General features: G+C 41.6%; 1 protein-coding gene across 5 annotated transcripts in view; it reads right to left on the bottom strand.

Moving 5' to 3' along the window:
* Positions 1 to 25,768, bottom strand: part of RBFOX1 (RNA binding fox-1 homolog 1) — a gene marked incomplete at both ends in the record, with an annotated part of 1,093,433 nt that overhangs the window by 621,709 nt on the left and 445,956 nt on the right. For all 5 annotated transcript variants that reach the window (XM_082857460.1, XM_082857469.1, XM_082857464.1 and 2 more), the window contains one exon: positions 1,708 to 1,749. In XM_082857460.1, coding sequence (XP_082713586.1) covers positions 1,708 to 1,749 — 42 coding nt within the window. The remainder of the gene's footprint in view (positions 1 to 1,707; positions 1,750 to 25,768) is intronic.

Raw genomic sequence — 25,768 nt, forward strand, 5'->3', positions numbered from 1 at the left:
TGAAGCCCCATGTTAAACTATATGACCCATCAAATCACAGTTTGAATTTACTTAACAGAGTTGCGGGGGGTCCATTCTCGTTCCTAAACCACACCCCTGTTGACAACGTCCCCATCAGTGTGAAATAATAAACCCCTCAGACTGCACACAAGCACTTCATTACCTCCCGTGTCCTTAATTTGCCAGGCGAGTCTCATTTGCCGAAGAGATTTCAATTTTATCTTAATTCTGAGGAATGTATCAGGGCCTTCCGGAGACAAGCAGCACACATTCCTCTTTATCTAGCTCTGACCTAGTTCTGGCCACATCGTCCCCATCCAAACAGGAAGAGAAATCTGAAGTTGCAATACATTATTTACTAGGATGAACCAGTAATTCAGACCGAGGGAAAAGCAGTAAGAGACCTCAGGAAAGCTTAAAACACCTTGAAGGCTATTTCATGAAGGAGTCACAACTAATGCAGGCACAGGTACTTAGGAGTGAAGTGGGGAGAGATGAGAGAGGGCCATGCTGGGATACCACATACAATACATATCCATAAACGAAGAAGGAAGCCTCAACCCACTAGTTCTCGGTTCCGCACAACTAGATTTTGTTGTTTGTTTTACATAAGGATTTAACACACCTGATGCCAAAAGCCATTGGAAAATGGAAATAATCTGCAAATCACTGTCATCTCGAGACTGGCATGAAGTAAAGGCTCTGAAAAGTTTGCATAAATGATATCAGAAACGTTTAATAAACTATGCGGATGTATTAAATCTCTTTGAGCACAAGGGTCCCTCAACCCCAAACCTGACTGTTATGATTTTAAAAGTAGCAGAATCCTTTAGTTTTTTATAACAACATGGAGACACGACTATAAGGCACCCTGTCCGGTAAAAATTGCCAATTTCCATCAGTGACATTAAAGGCAGGCCAGTTATGACTTCACATTTATCCATCCAAAACATGATGCTTTTTAAAAAAAATACAAATGGCGGCGGCGGCAGGGAGGCAATCCAGATATTTCTTAAAATACCATATCCATGCCAAGAAGGATCTCAACCAACCGTGACACCTTCACAGCAGAATGAAGCCACCAAGCTGCAGTTATAAGCAAACGGTTCTCTCCTCATCTAGGCAACACTGTTTACATCTAATGTACTTCAGCACTGAGAGAGTTTTGTTTTTAGGAAGGTAAATAACACGTGAGGTTTAAAATTCTGTCTCCTTCCCCTAGATGCACAAACGCCACTAAAACTAAGAGGTCTGTGAAGGACTCAAATTCTCCTAGAAAATGCCCTTGACTTACTAGTGGATCACCCAACCCAGTTAACAGCAAGAGAGCATTTGAGCCACTCAGCAAAGAGACTGGTACTCACATTAAAAAAGCAGCAAGGCATCCTTCTCACCTTTGTTATTACTTAGACCTCGTGTCGTACATAAAAAGAGTACAATGATGTCAAACAACTTCCAGAAGAGAAGTATTTATTGCTGAATCTAAATCAAAAAATCCATATCTACTATAATGGCACTTCAAAAGAAGATATACTGTATTTACCAGCTCAATCAATACTAAATTAGCTGGGATAAATATTTTCAACTCAACCAGTCTTAAGATGAAGCCCGCTATTTAGAATCCTGCATCTGGGGAGAGACAGGGAAATTTTTGCTTATCACACAGAAATGAGAACCAGGAAGTATTTTACAAGCAGACACACCTACCCTTAGCTGCTCTCTTTCACAATTCATCTGTTGTCTTGAAACCTACAAAGAAAAGAAAAAGAGGCGGGGGAAGTCAGAAGGTTCTGCATGAAAACAGCATGAAAGAAAATGGAAAATTACTTCTAATCACTTGGCTCAAAGCAGACCCAGAATTAATTAATTATGTATTTAATGTTTTCTTTAGGTCCAAATAGCCTCTGCTTCTCTTGGAGTTTCAACTGTGTGATCTAGAAACACAACTAAGATGAGCCAGAGTCTGGAAGGTGGGTGAGGAGAGGGATGCAGTAGAGGGTGTGGGAGGTAAAAGCTGCCCAGGGGGAAGGCTTCCCTCTTGCCCTAACAGGTGCAGGCATTCTTCCCAGAAGGCCCACTCAAAATAGTTAAGAATAAACACTGGACATTACACAGCATCTTCGCCGATGCTAGCGTCCAACAGTATCACCTACGCGCCTTGGCAAATGCGTTGCATTGTATGGTCCAGTTCTAATCAGATAGCAGTATGTCTCCATAGGACTGTGTTGGGGAGAATTCTCAGGTCAGTGCTTATATCAGAGAAAGAAACTCTGATCAAGTTGTGATATCTCCCACAAGCTCAAAAAGAAAAATAGATTAGTGATACTTATGCCATGCATTGATTATCCTTGCCCTATCAAAATGTGCTTCTTAAAATCAAGGATGAGTCTTTAGAATGACCATATAATTTACTGTCCGAACAGGAAAAAAAAATATGTGAGTTAAAGGAGTGGGTGGGATAGTAGGAATGATTACACCGGGCACAGCAGATGCAAAGTGGGAGTGACAAGGCAAACTGGGACCTGTGGTCACTCTACCTCCACGAGGACTAGTTGACTCCACCTTCAACTCAAACAGCTAAGCCAAAATGAAATTTAGGTCTGCATTCACAACTTATTCTGTGTATTTCTAGCATTTTTTTCACCAATGAGGTAACCCCTGACTCCTAGCACCTGACAAATATATTGCGAGTTTTTGAAACTTACACTAAAGGAGAAGGCTGAGGAACTGACTTTTGATGTATGTTTTATGTATTTTATACTGAAGGTTTCTTTTTTACTTTCTCTAAAACAAAAATAGGTATCATTACTTAGGATACAACGGAGCCCCAAATCTATAAATCAGTGCTTTGCTGTGCCCTTTAATCCAGAAATATCACCTCTAAGAATAGCTCTTAAGAAAAGAAACAGAGTTAAACACAAATGTTTATTTATGTATCAATTAACTGCAGCATTATTTATTTAAAAACTATAAATATTACAATGTATAATAATAGAAAAATTAAAAGTAAATTATAGTACATTGATTGGATGGCAAAATGTGCAGCATTTAGAACCACTGTCTTGAAAAACAGAAATGGGAAATGCTTAAAAGGCACTATTTAGTCTCTAATAAAAGTAACTACAAAAGTGCACAAATGTTATGATTCTGATTTTGTGTTAAAAATACAGTGAAATTGGGGCTTCCCTGGTGGCGCAGAGGTTGAGAATCTGCCTGCCAATGCAGGAGACACGGGTTCGCGCCCTGGTCTGGTAAGATCCTACAAGCCGCGGAGCAACTAGGCCCGTGAGCCACAACTACTGAGCCTGCGCGTCTGCAGCCTGTGCTCAGCAACAAGAGAGGCCGCGATAGTGAGAGGCCCACGCATCGCGATGAAGAGTGGGCCCTGCTTGCCACAACTAGAGAAAGCCCTCGCACAGAAACGAAGACCCAGCACTGCCCAAAATAAATAATTAAATTTTAAAAAATATATACAGTGAAACTGATCATTAAAGAAAAGGAAGAAAGATAAAAGAAAAGAAAGAGGAAAGGACTGGGAGGAGATATTCCAAAATATTAAAAAGGAAATGGGTACAATTCTATATATATACAAAACACACACACACACACACACACACGGAAGTGAGTTATACACTTCAAATAGGTGGCTTTATGGTATGTGAAGTGTATATGGTACGTAGAGTTTATATCTCCATAAACTGTTAAAAAAATAAAGTGGGAATAGGCTTCCGGGAAGATGGCGGAAGAAGCGGAGATCACCTTCCTCCCCACAGATACACCAGAAATACATCTACACGTGGAACAACTCCTACAGAACACCTACTGAACGCTGGCAGAACACCTCAGACCTCCCAAAAGGCAAGAAACCCCCCACGTACCTGGGTAGGGCAAAAGAAAAAAGAATAAACAGAGACAAAAGGATACGGACGGGACCTGCACCAGTGGGAGGGAGCTGTGAAGGAGGAAAAGTTTCCACACACCAGGAAGCCCCTTCGCGGGCAGAGACTGCGGGTGGCGGAGGTGGGGAGCTTCGGAGCCACAGAGGAGAGCGTGGCAACAGGGGTGGGGAGGGCAAAGCGGAGAGATTCCCACACAGAGAATTAGGGCCGACCGGCACTCACCAGGCCGAGAGGCTTGTCTGCTCACCTGCCGGGGCGGGCGGGGCTGGGAGCTGAGGCTCGGGCTTCTGTCGGAGCGCAGGGAGAGGGCTGGGCCTGGCGGCATGAACACAGCCTGCAGGGGGTTGGTGAGCCACGGCTGGCCGGGAGGGAGTCCGGGAAAAGGTCTAGAGCTGCCGAAGAGGCAAGAGACTTTTTCTTCCCTCTTTGTTTCCTGGTGCGCGAGGAGAGGGGATTAAGAGCGCTGCTTAAAAGGAGCTCCAGAGACGGGCACGAGCCGCGGCTAAAAGCGCGGGCCCCAGAGACAGGCATGAGACGCTAAGTCCGCTGCTGCCGCCACCAAGAAGCCTGTGTGCGAGCACAGGTCACTATCCACACCCCCCTTCCGGGGAGCCTGTGCAGCCCGCCACTGCCGGGGTCCCGGGATCCAGGGACAAGTCCCCCGGGAGAACGCACGGCGCGCCTCGGGCTGGGGGAACGTCACGCGGCGCGCCTCGGGCTGGTGCAACGTCACGCGGCGCGCCTCGCGCTGGTGCAACGTCACGCGGCGCGCCTCGGGCTGGTGCAACGTCACGCGGCGCGCCTCGGGCTGGTGCAACGTCACGCGGCGCGCCTCGGGCTGGTGCAACGTCACTCCGGCCTTCGCCGCCGCAGGCCCGCCCCGCACTGCATGCCCCTCCCTCCCCGCAGCCTGAGTGAGCCAGAGCCCCCGAATCAGCGGATCCTTTAACCCCGTCCTGTCTGAGCGAAGAACAGACGCCCTCCGGCGACCTACACTCAGAGGCGGGGCCAAATCCAAAGCTGAGCCCCTGGTAGCTGTGAGAACAAAGAAGAGAAAGGGAAATCTCTCCCAGCAGCCTCAGAAGCAGCGGATTAAAGCTCCACAATCAACTGGATGTACCCTGCATCTGTGGAATACCTGAATAGACAACGAATCATCCCAAATTGAAGAGGTGGACTTGAGAGCAAGATTTATGATTTTTTCCCCTTTTCCTCTTTTTGTGAGTGTGTATGTGTATGCTTCTGTGTGAGATTTTGTCTGTATAGATTTGCTTCCACCATTTGACCTAGGGTTCTATCCGTCCGTTTTTTTTGTTTTTAAAACTTTTTCTTCTTTTTCTCTTAATAATTGGTTTTTATTTTAATAACTTTATTATATTTTATATTACTTTATTGTATTGTATTTTATCTTCTTTCTTTTTTCCTTCCTTCCCTCCTTCCTTCCTCCCTCCCTCCCTCCCTCCTTTCTTTCTTTCTTTCTACTTCTACTAATTCTTTCTTTCTACTTTTTCTCCCTTTTATTCTGAGCCGTGTGGATGAAAGGCTCTTGGTGCTGCAGCCAGGAGTCAGTGCTGGGCCTCTGAGGTGGGAGAGCCAACCTCAGCACACTGGTCCACAAGAGACCTCCCAGCTCCACATAATATCAAATGGCGAAAATCTCCCAGAGATCTCCATCTCAACACCAGCACCCAGCTTCACTCAACGACCAGCAAGCTACAGTGCTGGACATCCTATGCCAAACAACTAGCAAGACAGGAACACAACCCCACCCATTAGCAGAGAGGCTGCCTAAAATCATAATAAGTCCACAGACACCCCAAAACACACCACCAGACGTGGACCTGCCCACTAGAAAGACAAGATCCAGCCTCATCCACCAGAACACAGGCACTACACAACCCACTGAACCAACCTTAGCCACTGGGGACAGACACCAAAAACAACGGGAACTACGAACCTGCAGCCTGCAAAAAGGAGACCCCAAACACAGTAAGATAAGCAAAATGAGAAGACAGAAAAACACACAGCAGATGAAGGAGCAAGATAAAAACCCACCAGACCTAACAAATGAAGAGGAAATCGGCAGTCTACCTGAAAAAGAATTCAGAATAATGATAGTAAAGATGATCCAAAATCTTGGAAATAGAATGGACAAAATGCAAGAAACATTTAACCAGGACCTAGAAGAACTAAAGAGCAAACAAACAATGATGAACAACACAATAAATGAAATTAAAAATTCTCTAGAAGGGATCAATAGCAGAATAACTGAGGCAGAAGAACGGATAAGTGACCTGGAAGATAAAATACTGGAAATAACTACTGCAGAGCAGAATAAAGAAAAAATAATGAAAAGAACTGAGGACAGTCTCAGAGACCTCTGGGACAACATTAAATGCACCAACATTCGAATTATAGGGGTTCCAGAAGAAGAGAAAAAGAAAGGGACTGAGAAAATATTTGAAGAGGTTATAGTTGAAAACTTCCCTAATATGGGAAAGGAAATAGTTAATCAAGTCCAGGAAGCACAGAGAGTCCCATACAGGATAAATCCAAGGAGAAATACTCCAAGACACATATTAATCAAACTGTCAAAAATTAAATACAAAGAAAATATATTAAAAGCAGCAAGGGAAAAACAACAAGTAACACACAAGGGAATCCCCATAAGGTTAACAGCTGATCTTTCAGCAGAAACTCTGCAAGCCAGAAGGGACTGGCAGGACATATTTAAAGTGATGAACGAGAAAAACCTGCAACCAAGATTACCCAGCAAGGATCTCATTCAGATTTGATGGAGAAATTAAAACCTTTACAGACAAGCAAAAGCTGAGAGAGTTCAGCACCACCAAACCAGCTTTACAACAACTGCTAAAGGAACTTCCCTAGGCAAGAAACACAAGAGAAGGAAAAGACCTACAATAACGAACCCAAAATAATTAAGAAAATGGTAATAGGAACATACATGTCGATAATTACCTTAAATGTAAATGGACTAAATGCCCCCACCAAAAGACACAGATTGGCTGAATGGATACAAAAACAAGACCCATATATTTGCTGTCTACAAGAGACCCACTTCAGACCTAGAGACACATACAGACTGCAAGTAAGGGGATGGAAAAAGATATTTCATGCAAATGGAAACCAAAAGAAAGCTGGAGTAGCAATTCTCATATCAGACAAAATAGACTTTAAAATAAAGACTATTAGAAGAGACAAAGAAGGACACTACATAATGATCAAGGGATCGATCCAAGAAGAAGATATAACAATTGTAAATATTTATGCACCCAACATAGGAGCACCTCAATACATAAGGCAAATACTAACAGCCATAAAAGGGGAAATCGACAGTAACACATTCATAGTAGGGGACTTTAACACCCCACTTCCACCAATGAACAGATCATCCAAAATGAAAATAAATGAGGAAACACAAGCTTTAAATGATACATTAAACAAGATGGACTTAATTGATATTTATAGGACATGCCATCCAAAAACAACAGAATACACATTTTTCTCAAGTGCTCATGGAACATTCTCCAGGATAGATCATATCTTGGGTCACAAATCAAGCCTTGGTAAATTTAAGAAAATTGAAATTGTATCAAGTATCTTTTCCGACCACAATGCTATGAGACTAGATATCAATTACAGGAAAAGATCTGTAAAAAATACAAACACATGGAGGCTAAACAATACACTACTTAATAACGAAGTGATCACTGAAGAAATCAAAGAGGAAATCAAAAAATACCTAGAAACAAATGACAATGGAGACACGACGACCCAAAATCTATGGGATGCAGCAAAAGCAGTTCTAAAAGGGAAGTTTATAGCAATACAATCCTACCTTAAGAAACAGGAAACATCTCGAATAAACAACCTAACCTTGCACCTAAAGCAATTAGAGAAAGAAGAACAAAAAAACCCCCAAAGTTAGCAGAAGGAAAGAAATCATAAAAATCAGATCAGAAATAAATGAAAAAGAAATGAAGGAAACGATAGCAAAGATCAGTAAAACTAAAAGCTGGTTCTTTGAGAAGATAAACAAAATTGATAAACCACTAGCCAGACTCATCAAGAAAAAAAGGGAGAAGACTCAAATCAATAGAATTAGAAATGAAAAAGGAGAAGTAACAATTGACACTGCAGAAATACAAAAGATCATGAGAGATTACTACAAGCAACTCTATGCCAATAAAATGGACAACCTGGAAGAAATGGACAAACTCTTAGGAATGCACAACCTGCCAAGACTGAATCAGGAAGAAATAGAAAATATGAACAGACCAATCACAAGCACTGAAATTGAAACTGTGATTAAAAATCTTCCAACAAACAAAAGCCCAGGACCAGATGGCTTCACAGGCAAATTCTATCAAACATTTAGAGAAGAGCTAACACTATCCTTCTCAAACTCTTCCAAAATATAGCAAAGGGAGGAACACTCCCAAACTCATTCTACAAGGCCACCATCACCCTGATACCAAAACCAGACAAGGATGTCACAAAGAAAGAAAACTACAGGCCAATATCACTGATGAACATAGATGCAAAAATCCTCAACAAAATACTAGCAAACAGAATCCAACAGCACATTAAAAGGATCGTACACCATGATCAAGTGGGGTTTATTCCAGGAATGCAAGGATTCTGCAATATACGCAAATCAATCAACGTGATACACCATATTAACAAATTGAAGGAGAAAAACCATATGATCATCTCAATAGATGCAGAGAAAGCTTTTGACAAAATTCAACACCCATTTATAATGAAAACCCTGCAGAAAGTAGGCATAGAGGGAACTTTCCTGAACATAATAAAGGCCATATATGACAAACCCACAGCCAACATCGTCCTCAATGGTGAAAAACTGAAAGCATTTCCACTAAGATCAGGAACAAGACAAGGTTGCCCACTCTCACCACTCTTATTCAACACAGTTTTGGAAGTTTTAGCCACAGCAATCAGAGAAGAAAAGGAAATAAAAGGAATCCAAATCAGAAAAGAGGAAGTAAAGCTGTCACTGTTTGCAGATGACATGATACTATACATAGAGAATCCTAAAGATGCTACCAGAAAACTACTAGAGCTAATCAATGAGTTTGGTAAAGTAGCAGGATACAAAATTAATGCACAGAAATCTCTGGCATTCCTATACACTAATGATGAAAAATCTGAAAGTGAAATCAAGAAAACACTCCCATTTACCATTGCAACAAAAAGAATAAAATATCTAGGAATAAACCTACCTAAGGAGACAAAAGACCTGTATGCAGAAAATTATAAGACACTGATGAAAGAAACTAAAGATGATACAAATAGATGGAGAGATACACCATGTTCTTGGATTGGAAGAATCAACATTGTGAAAATGACTATACTACCCAAAGCAATCTACAGATTCAATGCAATCCCTATCAAACTACCACTGGCATTTTTCACAGAACTAGAACAAAAAATTTCACAATTCGTATGGAAACACAAAAGACCCCGAATAGCCAAAGCAATCTTGAGAACGAAAAATGGAGCTGGAGGAATCAGGCTCCCTGACTTCAGACTATACTACAAAGCTACAGTAATCAAGACAGTATGATACTGGCACAAAAACAGAAAGATAGATCAATGGAACAGGATAGAAAGCCCAGAGATAAACCCACGCACATATTGTCACCTTTATCTTTGATAAAGGAGGGAGGAATGTACAGTGTGGAAAGGAGGGCCTCTTCAATAAGTGGTGCTGGGAAAACTGGACAGGTACATGTAAAAGTATGAGATTAGATCACTCCCTAACACCATACACAAAAATAAGCTCAAAATGGATTAAAGACCTAAATGTAAGGCCAGAAACTATCAAACTCTTAGAGGAAAACATAGGCAGAGCACTGTATGACATAAATCACAGCAAGATCCTTTTGACCCACCTCCTAGAGAAATGGAAATAAAAATAAACAAATGGGACCTAATGAAACTTCAAAGCTTTTGCACTGCAAAGAAAACCATAAACAAGACAACCCTCAGAATGGGAGAAAATATTTGCAAATGAAGCAACTGACAAAGGATGAATCTCCAAAATTTATAAGCAGCTCATGCAGCTGAATAACAAAAAAACAACCCAATCCAAAAATGGGCAGAAGACATAAACAGACATTTCTCCAAAGAAGATATACAGACTGCCAACAAACACATGAAAGAATGCTCAACATCACTAATCATTAGAGAAATGCAAATCAAAACTACAATGAGATATCATCTCACACCAGTCAGAATGGCCATCATCATAAAATATAGAAACAATAAATGCTGGAGAGGGTGTGGAGAAAAGGGAACCCTCTTGTACTGTTGGTGGGAATGTAAATTGATACAGCCACTGTGGAGAACAGTATGGAGGTTCCTTAAAATATTACAAATAGAACTACCATATGACCCAGCAATCCCACTACTGGGCATATACCCTGAGAAAACCATAATTCAAAAAGAGTCATGTACCAAAATGTTCATTGCAGCTCTATTTACAATAGCCCGGAGATGGAAACAACCTAAGTGTCCATCATCGGATGATTGGCTAAAGAAGACGTGGCACATATATACAATGGACTATTACCCAGCCATAAAAAGAAACGAAATTGAGCTATTTTCAATGAGGTGGATAGACCTAGAGTCTGTCATACAGAGTGAAGTAAGTCAGAAAGAGAGAAACAAATACCGTATGCTAACACATATATATGGAATTAAAGGAAAAAAAAAAATGTCATGAAGAACCTAGGGGTAAGACAGGAATAAAGACACAGACCTACTAGAGAATGGACTTGAGGATATGGGGAGGAGGAAGGGTAAGCTGTGACAAAGCGAGAGTGAGGCATGGACATATATACACTACCAAACGTAAAATAGATAGCTAGTGGGAAGCAGCCGCATAGCACAGGGAGATCAGCTCGGAGCTTTGCGACCGCCTGGAGGGGTGGGATAGGGAGGGTGGGAGGGAGGGAGACGCAAGAGGGAAGAGATATGGGAACATATGTATATGTATAACTGATTCACTTTGTTATAAAGCAGAAACTAACACACCATTGTAAAGCAATTATACTCCAATAAAGACGTAAAAATAAATAAATAAATAAAAAATAAAGTGGGGCAAATCCATAGAGACAGAAAGCAGTTTAGTGGTTGCGAGGGGATTTGGGGAAGGGCCAAAGGGGAGTGAGTGAGTGCTTTGTGGGTTTGGAGTTTTCAGATTTGGGGTGACAAGAAAGTTCTGAAACTAGACAGTGATAGTTGCACAATATTGTGCATGTATTTAATGCCCTTACTCTGTACACCCAGTGTCTAAAATGGGAACTTTATAGTCAAGTAAACCAGGCGGGTGATGAGGTCCTGGTTCCAGGTAAGATGGAGTAAGCATACTTCACTCTGTCTCCCCCGCGCAGTGCAACTATAAAATCTAGATAAGAAGGAAATCTTGCCATTTGCAACACAGTGGATGGACGTTGCGAGTAGTATGCCATATGAAATAATTCAGGCAGAGAAAGACAAATACTGTATGATTTCACTTGTATGATTTCACTTATATATGGAATCTAAAAAACAAAAAAAAAAGGAAACAAAACAAAGCTCATAGATACAGATAACATATTGGTGGTTATCAGAGGGGAACTGGATTGGGGTGGGTGGAAAAAATGGGTGAAGTGGGGTAAATTGTAATGTGACAGATGGTAACTAGATACATTATGTTGATTATTTTGTAGTGTATACAATAATCAAATAACTATGTTTTACACCTGAAACTAATATAATGTTGTTCACCAATTTTACCTCAATAAAAAGTAAAATGTTGAAAAAAAAATCTAGATAGAATGCATGACACAACTATGAAGGGTCTCTGAAAATTAAATAGTAGCAGGTGGAGCAGAGAAGCAGACCAGAATACTGGATAAGCGGTGAGTTCCTCCCCCTTCTCTCGTCAGTATCCCCTGGCATGGATTCACAGCAGCCTAGAGCCCAGAACTGGGCACCCACACACAGACACAGAGAGACGCCCAACAGTCTGAGGGTGGGAAACCTCCTCTATGATCTGAGAAGCTGTGGTCCCAGGAGATGGGGCAACCCTCTGTTAAATTTTTTCTTTCCTCTTGCTGCTTGGCCCCAAATTGTAGGCTCAGTAGCAGAAACATATGAACAGGGTTAAAAAGCACCAGCTTTCTGGCTGGTGGACCAAAAAGGGAGCCCTAGGAAACCAAATCCAAAACAAAACAAAAAATTTGAGATTTCTAGAGAGGAAAGAGTTTGGGAAAATGACTTCATGCACTACTTTCATGAACTCTGGACACACCCCTGAACTTAGATGTGTGTGCATGTGACCCTAAATAGGTACCATAGACTTTGAGAACTAAACTGAATAGACTACTGCTCAGGTTCCAGACTGGCCACTGGGATGCACACATATGAGATCCAAAGCAAAGGCTTTGAGAGCAGAACTGATATTGGAAACAAAACCATAGAAGGAAGGTAGAAACTTTCAGCCTAAATCCAACTGGGTTGATTGCCTGGTAAAGCAAAAGTATCAACCATTTCCATAGGATTTAAACAAGACCCAGAGGGACTTCCCTGGTGGTCCAGTGGTTAAGACTCCGTGCTCCCAATGCAGGGGGCCAGGGTTCGATCCCTGGTAGGGGAACTAGATCCCCATGCCACACCTAAAAGATCCCACGTGCCGCAATTAAGACCGGTACAGCCAAATAAATAAATAAATATTAAAAAAAAAAAAAAAAAAACAAGACCCAGAATCTCATAACATAATATTCAACATACCCAGGGTGCAACCAAAATTACTCGGCATAGAAACAGGAAAATCTAAACTTACATGGGGAAAGACAGTCACAGACACCAACACTGAGATGACATGGATGCTGGAATTATCCAATACAGATTTTAAGTAGCTATTATAAAAATGCTCCAACAAGTAAGGGCAGAAACAGTTAAAACTAATTTAAAAAATAGACAGTACTGGCAAAGAGATAGAAGACATAAAGAGGAACCAAATGTAAATTTTAGAACTGTAAAAATCAATAACCCAAATTAAAAAAAATAAATAAAATTGCTGAAAAAGTTTAAATGTAGAACAGAGATAGCAGGAGGGCACTCAATGAATTTGAGTACATATCAGCAAAAAGTATCCAAAATAAACAAAGAGGGAAAAAAGAAAAAGAAAAAGAAACTCAAGGACTTGTGACAAGAGCAGAAAGTATAACATTCATGTCACTGGAATTCTAGAATAAAGATAAATTCTAGAATAAAGAAATCTAGAATAAAGTTCACTGCAGATAATTATTTGAGGAAATCACGGCTGAAAACTCCCCACATTTGGCAAAAGATATAAACCCACAAATTCAACAAGTTCAGCAAACCCTAAGGAGGTAAACCCAAAGAAACTCACATCCAGATATAATCTGGGCGGGGGGGGGGGGGGCTTTGGAAACAGAGACAAATGATGCAATATTGTAAGAGAGTAAAAAACGATTTAAATAACTGTGGATTTCTCACTTAAATAAACAAAAACCAGGGAGTCAGGAAGTAGGTGGCACACATTTTTTTTAAAAATTGGGGTAGAGTTGCTTTACAATGTTGTGTTAGCTGCTGCTGTACAGCAAAGTAAATCAGCTATATGCTGGATAGCAGAAGGAACTCTACACACGATTTTTAAGTGCTAAATTCAACCCAGAATTCTAATTCCAATGAAAATATCCTTTAGAAATGAAGATGAAATATTAAGGAAACTAAGAAAATTCTTTGCCAACAGAACTACTCTGAAATAATTGCTACAAGAATTGCCAGGCAAAGGGAATATAATGCCAGAAAGCAACTTGGAATATCAAGGATAAAGGAAGAGCAAAGGAAAGGGTAAATATATGGGTAAATATGAATATAATAGACTAGTGTACCCCTTTGAGTTCTTTCAAATATGTTTAATGGTTGAAAACAAATTACAAAATTGTCTAACTCGGTTCTAAATGTATGTATATGCAACACGCAAGATGAACACAGCGTAAAGAGAGGAGGGTAAGGGACATATATGGCAATAAGGTTTCCACATCCCAATTGTAATGGTAAAAATTGATTCTAGATAGACTGAGAGAAGTATATGTAATATAATCCATAGAGTAACCACTTAAAAAATTAATACTACAAAAATGGATATACCCCAAGACAGATGATGTTAGAATAATCGGATGTCTCTATGCGAAACAAAAACAAACAAGCGAAACACCTGGATCTAAACCTCACACTTTACACAAAAATTAACTCAAAACGGACCACATATCTACATGTAAAACATAAAACTGAATGGGAGATGCAATTAAAGAGGGATGGCAATACTTTTTCCTGCACAGCATCCATATTCTAGTAACATTGTCCATCTTCTACTAACAATATCCAGCTTCTCCTTTGGGGCCATGTTCCTGCCCAATGCCATAAATTCTTCGTGAATTGGATGTCAACTCTACCATACTCTACTGCTGCATAATAGAACCTACACCTGCCATCACCTCTTTGTTTAGAAATCAACTCAGTAACACCCACATCTTCTGGGTAAGGTGGCAGGTGCCCTCCTCTTCTTTCCCTAGAGGTCATCAAGTGCAAATAGCCAGTTATGCAAGATGGGCTGAGTCCTATCACGGGACTGTGGTAGTCACACCACAATCCAGGATGTAATGATGCTCTGAAGGCTAAGTTATTGCTAAACCTAATGACGTTCTTAAAAAGATTCCCCATCACCATTATGGGAGAGGTTCAGAAGAGGCACCTGTAACTCCTCGTCATCTGTTATGAAGAAAGACTCTTCCCATGTACTCTTTGAAAGCCAGCCTTGAAAAATATCTTAAATGTACACTTTACTAAATGCCATTTCATTTGGAAACTAGCATGTGATATTTTTTTTCTCCCATGGCACTAATGCACAAAACCAATATATTTTATAGCCTAAATGAAAAAAAAAAAAGGGACAGTGGGAAGTCTGATGCTGCTCCTTTAAGATGCTTCCAGAGAATCAAATACCACTCTCGATAGGGCTGCCAAGTAAGCACTTATGAAAGGTTAGACACTGAAGCAATAATCTCCAGCATGAGGCCCTTTGCTCTCCTGGTTGAACGAGATGTTTAATAGCAGGGATTCATCTTCCCCCATCTCCTATCTTCATCTAGTCAACAGGGCCACAGAATCTTTCTCAGACTCAGCCTTTTTCATCTTCTCCTGACTTTGAGCTCTCTCTTATCAGTTCTTTCTGCTTTATCCTGACCTTATTACAAGTATTTTCCCTCCCACACATCAGACTGGATCTTCAAGGGAAAGAACTGAGTCTTATTCAGCTTTCTTTTTCTAGAGATTAGGATAATGTTTGGAATCCATTTATTTGTTTTCCCATCCACCATTTGTCCCTCCATATATTCAACAAATATATACATACACACACACACACACACACACACACACACACACACACACACACACACACACACACACATATATATATCACCGTCTGGATGTCAGACATTGTTCTAGGCACTGGGAATACAATAGCAAAGAATACTTCCAAAACTCGTTGTGTAAGCAGGAAAAATGATGAGTTAATTGACGATTACAATACAGAGAACATTTGCTACAGTGCAAGTAAAAGATGTGCTAAGGGCACATAGAAGGGACAACAACCTTGTCTTAGAGAGTTGAAAAAAGATGTTAGTAGTTTTTGTTTGTTTTTTTTAGAAAATGTATCCAGAAAAAGAATGAAAAAAATTATTTCAAGGAGAGAGGGAAATGTGTGAAAATCCCAGTGGGATTATACAAGTGCAAGTAATTCAATGTGGTGGAAGAGACAAGAGCAAGAGGAAACTGGCAAGAGATTAACTTGAATTGGGAAAAGTAGGAGTCAGAGAAATAAGAAGACACACAATAAATGAATGGATAAATAGATATGTATGTTGTCTTTTTTGTAATAATAGAACGTTGGAAATTCCAGTTCTCAGGACAGCTGTGAATTATTCAGAAGAGCACCAAAGAAGTCTAACAGCATAGAACTCAGTAAATCAAATCAACTGGTACCTCTGTACCTTTCTCGGATTTGCCATTTTCGTAATCGTTATAAATTCTTCCGAAATAAGATGGCATTGTCCTATAAAAGCATGCTTCAAAGTACCCAGGGTGAGTGCTACCGTTTGCCTTTTCCTTGATGCATTTCAGGATTATTGCATACATCTGACATGTGTACTCTGAGTTCCTACTATCTGACTAATACTGTGCTAATGGAAGGGGATGCAGATGTAAATGATACCCAGCGCCTTTCCTAAAACAATCTCAAAGACAAGGGAAGAGAGAGGAATAAGATGAAGATTATAATGCAGGGTCATAAGTGTGATAATAAGGGAAAACATAGGATACCCCAGGCACCCAAAGGAGAGGGGCACCGACCCAGCCTGTTGGGTGGGGAAAAAAGTGGAGGGAGGTGTCAGTCAGGTGTTTTAGGAGATGGAGCCCTTGGTCTAACCCTTACTGGATGAGTAAGAGTTGGGTGGGCTGACCTACTCAAGGATTTGAGAAGATGAAATTGCAAACAGCACAGTTAAAGGTAGAACAAAGTAAGGGAGATGATACTGGGGGCGGAGGGGGGGGGGGAGTAGGGAAAGCACATTAATATCATAACACCTTTATATGTTGCTCGATTTTAATTATACTGGCAGGAAAATAATGATTTTAATCATTTTAAAGCAAAACACATTTCACATTAATAGTAGTTAAAATTTATCTGGTGTTTACAACATGCCAGAAAATGTGCTAAATGCTTTTCAGGAAGACCTCAGTTAATGCTGACCAGTTGGTGAGTAGGCAGGATCCTTAGCTCCATTTTACAGATGGGGAAACTGAGGTACAGAGAGATGAAGTGATTTCCTGAAGTCATAAAGCTAGGAAGTATCAGAGAGGGAATTACTATCTAGAGGGCTCGAGTCAAGTCCCCCTCTGAATCACTGCAGCACACAGCTCCCAGTGCTAAGGAAACCAACCCAAACCACAGATACCCACCCTCCGATCTGCACCTCATTTGTCTTTAGCAGGTGCTTTTTTTGCTGACTGTTTACATGCTTGTGGTTTTGCAACAAAACATGAAATGACTGTGATGTCTGGCTAAATAAATGCATAGATCTACACACTCGGATTCTTGTGGTTAGATTGGGTTTAGACTGGGTTTAGAGTGGAACACTTTCCACCAAATTAAATTTCTCCAGTAACAACCCACTGGTCCTTTTGCAGATGGAGTTTTCTCCACAGTGAAGATTGGAGGCTCAGGCATCAGACTGCCTGAGACCAATCATGGTGCATCGTCTACATGACATTAGCCACACTGTAAAATCTCTCTGTTCTCAATTTCCCCATCTGTATAATGGGGATAACATGGTGCCTACCTAGTATCTAATTTTGTTGTGAGCTCAAAATAAGATAACCTATATAAAGTACTAAGCAAAGCACCTGGCATATTTAATTCAACAAATACTAGAAATTGCTATTAATATTCATGTGAGAGTGGGGGGGATGGGGGCGTTTGTTTCAGACAGAACACTAGACCAAACAATTTGGGTTTAAATCCTGGCTTTACTCCCCATAGGCCATGTGAATTTGGCTGAAGTAATGACACTTTTTGAGTTTCTGATTCCTTTAAAAAAAAAAAAAAAATGAAGACAATAGCTGGCTTGAAATTTTGAAAGGTTTGATATTATCCTTTTACAATGGGTGGGTAAATAGGTCCTCCTAAGCCCCATGGATGAGTGGTAAATTGCTGCCACCTGTGGAGGGCTGTCGGCCGCTATCATGACACAGAATGTGCATTTCCTTCCATTCAATGGGGAAGGAAGGGCAGGGCTTTTCATAGCACAGAACTGGAACTTCAGAATATCAGTATCCATCAGTGCTGGTTAAATAAATTGTGGCTCCTCTATAACAGGGGTGGGAAAACTTGTTCTATAAAGAGCCAAATAGTAAATATTTTTGGCTTTGGGGCCATAGTGTCTCTGTCTCTACTACCCCAATTCAACCCTGCTATTGTGGCAGGAAAGCAGCCATAAACGATGTGTAAACAAATGGCTGCAGCTGTGTTTCAATAAAACTTTATTTACAGAAATAGCTGGTGGGCCAGATTTGGCTTGTGGCCATAATTTTCCAACCCTTGATGTACACTACGGAATACTGTGGGTTCATTAGAAATTTACTGAAACAGATACACACTACTATATATAAAATAGATAAACAGCAAGGACCTACTGTACAGCACTGGGAACTATATGCTAATCATGTAATATCTTATAATAACCTATAATGGAAAATAATTTGAAAAAGAACATATATATTAGATATATATGATAACTGAATCACTCGGCTATACATCTGAAATTAACACAACATTGTAAATCAACTATATTTTTTTCAATTTAAAAAAAAGAAATTTACTCCTATGGAAGGGTGCTCATGAGGGAATGAACAAAACAAAGAAAGTTGAACTGCTTTTTAAAATACAATCCAATGTTTGTTTAAAACCTGTACGTATGCACATGTGTGCATATATCCATTCATACCTGGAAAAAGTATGGAATGATAAACACCAAACTGCAAACAAAAGCATGCAAATTATGTCCTGGGAATGAGAATAATAATGGGGACCAGGTAGTAGTGAAGCTTTTTCTCACGTTTAACCTTAGTTCAACTTCTTGCAATGAGCGTGCACTGCTTTTCTAAGTCAAATGAACAGTAGTCATAATCATACCTTTTAAAAAGCTGAGAGTTAAAAGCGTTTTTGAATGATTAAATGAGAAATTGCATGTACAGCATCAAATCCAGGTCTGACCTGGCACAGGGTGGGTACTCAGTTAATGGTCGCTATAAATAACTCCCCAGAGCACCAAAAGAGTTACAAATTGGGAAAAGTTCAACTCCAAATTTTCCGGGACATCATGTATTTTAGTGTAGACTCTCTTCAGTAGGAAAGTATAAAACAAGGAGAAAGGTTGATCTGCCCACCCTACTTCTGGGTTCTGATATAAAATGTTTATTAGAGATCTGAGTTTATGAAGACCTGAAATCCCTGAATATAATCCAAGTCATCATATGATTGTAATAAAGCCCACTACTTTTTTCCAACTGCATCCTACAGTGAAGTGTGTCCTCTGATTCAAAGAAAACAGGATCGTTTATGTCAGATAAGCAAATATAGATCCCACTACTTGTTCTGGCTGTTGTTTCTTTTTGGTCTAAGGGAGAAAATATAGTGCCTGAAAGTAGTAAGTGCTTAGACTTCAGAAGAGGAAGTGAGGAATAATCAACTGCAAAAATGAAAACAAAAAGCCACAACAGTGAGTCAGGTCAGCCATGATTGATTAACTCGATTCTGACTCGTGCCGTATTATTGAAGAAAATGCACTTGAGAGAACTTGGGGGATCCACTCATCTTCTCCCCAAACATTTTTATTTTAACCTTGGGGAAAACCAGAATCTGCTACTAAAATCTCATCTGATTTTGTAAAGGTGCCAGATTTGGAGGGGAGCCAAAGGGGGTCGGGAGAACGGGGAAAGAGCTTGGCAAGGCTGAATACTAGTTGGAAAAGAAAAATCATTGGTTTGGTGTTATATGTAAACATGAACAGATAAACCCAAAGACTGAAAGCTCTAACATATTTAACTGATGGCCAGCAGTGCTTAGGGGTAATTTATTGAGCATGTCATGAACATCTCAAACTACTTAGTATTTTTAGCACTTAAATGACTTATGTATGGTATATGTCAGACACTACACAACTGTGAGTGAGCACTGCGTCTCCTGCTGTTCCCTGTAAAACCATATCGTTTGATGCTGTTGGTACTTATCACAAGAGACCCACTGTTCCAGATGTAAGTCACTAGGGAGAGTCAAGTGTTGGTTATCTGATTAAAGGGATGTCAGAGGTCAGGATACCCGCAGAACTGGAGCGAACCTCAAATAACAGGTTTTAAAGAGCAGTTTTCTTTGGAGGATACGCTTTTTGCACTTGCTGTGCCATGAACCCACTTGTTAAATACCCCATTAGCAACAGAACAAGTCCCCCAGATCTGGGACAAAGCTGTGCAGGCAGACGGATTCCACAGACAAACACCAAGCAAGAGGTGGCAGCACAAGCGGCACCTGGCATGGATCCCCTTCAGCTTCCCGCATCCATCTGCTTCCTGCAAGGATGCAGTCTCTTGGAGTTGTTAATTTCAGGCCTGATGCTGGTCTTGAAGTGAAAGGGCAGCCCCTGGCCACGAAGAGCCCGGCTGGCCCGATACGTGTATGCACGTTTACAGGTGAAACCAGCTAAATGTCTTTGCATCTGATAACTTGCAAGGTGGGGGAGACATATTGCCTATTATTTATTCTAATAATAAACCATTACCCCAGGCATATTTTTATTCTCCAGATTTAATAAGGTATTTTGTGAACCGAGGCAGAGGAGGGAGGGAGAAAACAATTGCGGTTATTACGAAGATGATTTCTATTTGTTTCAGCTGCAGAAGCAATCACCATTCCTTCCTTCATAATCAAGGGTTATAATTGCTCCCCCATCTCCACCCCAATCCCTTGCTCAGTCCAAGAAAATTTGAACACTCACTGAAATGTCCTGAGGAACTAAAAGGGCTTGGCATGCTTCCCTGAACCAGTCTCCTGGGACCATCATTACCTTATAGCCAGAGAACTCTGACTATATAGCATGGGGCTCTCAACTCAGATTTTCCCATCATGCGCCTCTCCACATCCATACCTGGAAAAAGTATGGAATGATGAGAAAGAGTGGGGAGGGCCAGGTGGGTTATTTACATACCATTTGCATATCTCCGCTTAGATGGAATATATGTTCTCAAGACATTTTTAAATTAAGATGTTTTAACTGGACTTTGTTTTCCCCTTCTGGTTAGATGTTGCAAAACTCTGGTGATAATTTTTTCAGAAGTTGATATTGTTATCATCTGCAACCCAATTCAATAGATTCAGCAGATATACACAGGCCACAGCCTTATCTGGGCAGTTATCCTGATCAGGTTAATTGAAAGACATTTGAGAGGCATCTTATGTTAAGAGGAAAAACTCTAAAAGCCAGACTTCTAAGGTTCATATCTCAAGTTGCCTGCTACTTATTAGCTTAGGAACCTTGAACAAATTCCTCAGCTGGGCCTCACCCCAAAGGGTCATCACAGGATTTGAATGAGTTAATATTTGCAAAGCAATCAGAACATCCAACAGAAAGCACTGCTTAAGTGTCTTTTTAATGCAAGAAAGTGCATTTAATCCAAAGTCTGTTTGCTGTTGTTATTTGTTCTTTTTATAAATTGACACTGGACCGGGCCTGCCCAGCTCTGTGCTTAGATGCAGGGTGGAGGATACCACGGTGGTAGAAAAATAAAGGTGGAGAAAAGCTGCCGATATTTCTGGAAGTTCTGTGCTGCGACCTTAAAAGTTCACTCTACAGACCGTAGAGTATGTCAACAGAAATAAATCATGTGACAACCACTGTACTATCAGAAAGAACCGTACTATAGTGAGGTGAACTAAGTCCCATTGAACCAATTTTCCAGACAAGGAAATAGGGACATAAGTGACTTTCCAGTGGAAGGCAGCCCAGGCTGGCTCTCTAAGCCACACTGCCTTCTGCATTTAAAGAAATCTTTACATAGCTGTAAGAGGTCTTTTCCATTCCTGATCTGTGACTTTACAAAATGTCATCATTTAAGAAATGGGAACAATCCTGTAGCTGGAGAAGCTTGAGGAGTATTCATTTTCTAATTTTCCAGTTCAGTTGTCTGAAAGGGTTGCCTGGGTGGTGGTTGTTATTGTTGGGGTGTGTGTGTGTGTGTGTGTGTGTGTGCGCGCGCCATGTGTGTGTGCTCACACCCTTCCTGGAAACCTTAACAGAAGGAGAGCTGGAAGACAAATGCTTCATGAAAAATGAGCTCTTGAAACCCTAAACTTAATCTTTACTGAAAGAACTAGCTTCACAAAAGTTCTGAAACAATGAGGAGGCATTCATGTAAATTGCAGGCAATTGAAGAGGAAAATCTAGGTCATCTGGCTGTTTGCTTTGTCATCATCAGTATTAATTAGACACTGGAAGTAATGACTGAACTTGGAGAGCTCTTCAGATTTAAAATAATAATAATAATAAACCAACAGAGCACAGCTTTACCTTCGGAAAGAAAATATTTTCACAAGTAGAGTTCTGAAAGAACCTGAGTGAAAAAAAAAAACCTTGCAATTAAATTCTGCAAACGTGCCCTGAGGTAATCCCAGGGGAGGTCTTATTTGTACTTAATATTCAAATAAATATTCTTTTTGTGTGCAGCACATTTGATAGGGTGCATTTAATTTAATTTGAGTGTATAACGTAATCAGCATTGTGAGGGACAATCACAGGGAACAGCAGAACCCTTTAATTAGGGTAAAGGGGCCACAGCTCCACAGTGGAGGGGGCGATCGCGCACGAGGAAGGACAAGCAAAGAGCAGAATCCCAAGCACGGTTTTCCCCCGGAGTGTCCTGATGTTCCAGGTGGTGTCCGAGGGACCAGCAGCATTGGCATTAACTGCAAGCTGATTAGAAATGCATCCCAGACTCTGCCCACCAGACCAACTGAATCAGAATCTGGGTTTTCCGAGACCCTAGGTGATTCCTGTGCACATTAAATCTAAAGGAGTACTGAGGTCAAGGGTCCTCACTGCAGGGCAGGGGCATCTCTGTTCCTTTGGCCCCTAACAAGGAGGGCCCTCTAGCAGCTGTGCTCCCGTATCTTCACAGATGCTGGGTACCAAAAGGCTGCCAGGGGACGTCTCTCCAGATGTTTCCTGGAAGGTAAAGCCACAGGGCTCTCCAGGCAGCCTCATCTGCTCCTCCCTCTTTCTGGCCAACTTTCTGAAGGGTCCTCAAGGTGGTCACAGTCTTTCATCCAGCTGGAGCCCAGCAAGGAGGCGGAGGAGGAAAGGAGGGGCTCAGCGTCTCTCATCTTCACCCCCAGACTCCTGGAGGGTTTATTATTCCTGACTTCAGCCCAGCTCCTCCAGCATCACGCACGATCTCGCTTTCTGCCTGCTTCGTCCCATATTCACTGTCTTGTGTGTTAGGTAGTCTCATTATTATGACCCTTTTAATAGACGACGGAACGGAGGTTTAGAGAGGCTACACTACATATCCTGAGTTAGGAAAAAGCAGAGCCAGAAGTCCGACCCAGACCCACCTGAAGCCAGAGCTTCCTCGTCCACTGTGCGCCCCCCACCAAACTCCCTGACCATCCCACAATGGAGAGAAGTCAATGAATTCATAAAATGTCTAATACAGCACCTTCCAGTTGTTCAATACTGACCCAAGCCCCACCCCAGCCTCCCTTCCTCATCTGCTTCCTTTTCTTCTGTTACGTGCAATCCTTCCGTTGGGACCAGTTCTGCGTCTTTACAGTTGCCATTAGTGTATCTCCCACTATGACCCTCTGCGTCCTCATGCTAAGGTTGACTTAAAGAAAATTCACATTTCACACTGTATTCAGGTTCTCAGGGAAGAGCTGGTGTGAGGGTGTAACCCCTAAGTTCAACACGGTCGTCATGCTATTGGAACCTGCTGACTCCACTGCCCACATGCTTCCCATCAACACAGACTCACTTCCTGACTCACGTCGCCCGAGGATAGGAGAGGGTAGGTGCTCTTTCCCATCTTCTGAAGACAAGGGCAGTGAACAATCTGGGCACAGCAGGTGCGCATGCTCTTTTTGCAGAACTGAATTCTGACAATTCCTTGTTATTCCTGTTGACTTGCATTATCTTTCCAATCGGAGCGGTTCTCCCACTAGCCAAGAACAGCCTCCTTCTCCAAAGGTGCTCTTAGCCACAGCACTTAGAGACCTTGGAAGTTGGACGAGGATTAGGAAAGAGGCTACACCTTGTGCCCAGAGACATCAAAAGCATTTTCAGTTCAACTGGACCCAAGTTGGGGTCCCTCAAGGAGGATAAAAGGAAAATTCACCACCAACAACAAAAAAGCCGGTGAAATTCAAGGATAGAGCTACTTAACAATGAACAATTTGTTCTTTGGAATTATTGGAGAATATCATCTCTAATTCCATCAAGGAATAATGAGAGGGCTTGGGAAGGGGGAGAAATAATGCCCCTTTAGCAGATCTAATATATATGTTTTAAAAAGCTTTAGACGGTAGGTGTTCCCAAACAGGAGTTGGCCAATTTGCAATTTGCTCCTGACTCTGGATTGTAATCTTTTCTTTTAAAGACAAATTAGGATTGATTAAAAAAAATAGTAAAACCATCCAATTCTAATGGGGACCAAGAGGAAGAGACATCGTGGCCATCCAGAGCTTGCTGGCAGCCACAAGAGGACCAAAGCACATGCAAAGAAAGGAGAGTCGGTTTCCTTCCCTGGACTTGAGCGAAGCTAGGAAGCCATGCTAACCTCAATAATGAGCACCTTAAATAATGAGGAAGCCCGTCCAGTCAACTTGGCTGAAACCTTGCTTAGCAGCCACTGGCAGCGCTACTGGAAGAGAGGAAAGCCTCTGTAATTACACTAATGAGGAAGAGATGGATTGCAGGTCACCACGGATGAGGTGGTGGGGTTCCACGGGTGTCAGGTAGGCAAGCAGGAACCACCACAGCCAGACGGGACACAAGCTGTCTGCGTTCTCTGGGCAGAGTGGGTAATACGTGGGATGATGTTTGGGAGCCCAAAGAAGAATGTTATAAACAATCGTGATAATCAGCATTTATTAAGTGACATGTACTGAACTGGGGGCTTTGTATGCATTATCTCCTCACAGTGAATCATCTCATATGCCTGCTGAGGCTGATATTATTTTTATCCCAGTTTGTGGCTCAGAGAGGTTAAGCAACCTGCCCAAGTTGACACTGCAAGTAAATGGCAGAGCCAGAGTTTGAGGCCAGGCAGCAAGGCTTAGGGTCCACTTTCTTAATCACTAGGTCTTCCTGCCTCTCTGCCTTTAAAGTTGTAGCCACATCCTTGAAACACAGCTGCCAGTCACTTTCTCTCCACTCACCTTGTCAACTATGGCGTCACCCTGACTACAGCTCTGGAAGAGGCAGCATCATAGCTCATAGACCATGTCATCCTTCTGTTCCCACCAGACAAGCTGGACCAAATAGGTTCTCTTTCTGGGGCACCACGCTGCTCCACCCCCATCATCCTATCCCTTGAGTGTTTTTTTTCAAGGATAGACACACATATTTCCTTGACTCTTCCTCAAATGACAAGGATTGGAGTCCTTTTCCTATCCTGATCATTTCCTCTAAGATAAAGGGAAACTCCCCCTCTGTAAAGTCAGAGGTGAGCGTAAGTCCCGGACCTGCCACTTGATCCTTGGACCTTGACTATGCCCATAACTTTCTACAGGGGGTTGAATAGCATCCCCCCAAACTCATGCTCACCCAGGACCTGAGAATGTGACCTTATTTGGAAACAGGGTCTTTGCAGATGTAATTAAGTTAAGAATAGAGAGGAAATCGTAGTAGATTAGGGTGGGCCCTAGATCCAATGAGAGCATCCACATAAGAGACAGAAAAAGGACACACAGGGAGAAGGCCACGTGACAACAGAGGCAGAGACTGGAGCGATGCCGCCACAAGCCAAGGGATTCCAGAAGCCACCAGAAGCTGGAAGAGGCCAGGAAGGTCCTCCCCTAGAGATCTCGAAGGGAACATGGCCCTGCTGACACCTGGATTTCAAACTTCCAGCCTCCAGGACTGTGAGAGAATAAATTCCTGTTGTGTGAAGCCACCTAGTTTGTGATAATTTGTTATGGCAGC

This window comes from Leucopleurus acutus (assembly GCF_964270905.1).
Source record: "Leucopleurus acutus genome assembly, chromosome: 16".
Classification (NCBI taxonomy): domain Eukaryota; kingdom Metazoa; phylum Chordata; class Mammalia; order Artiodactyla; family Delphinidae; genus Leucopleurus; species Leucopleurus acutus.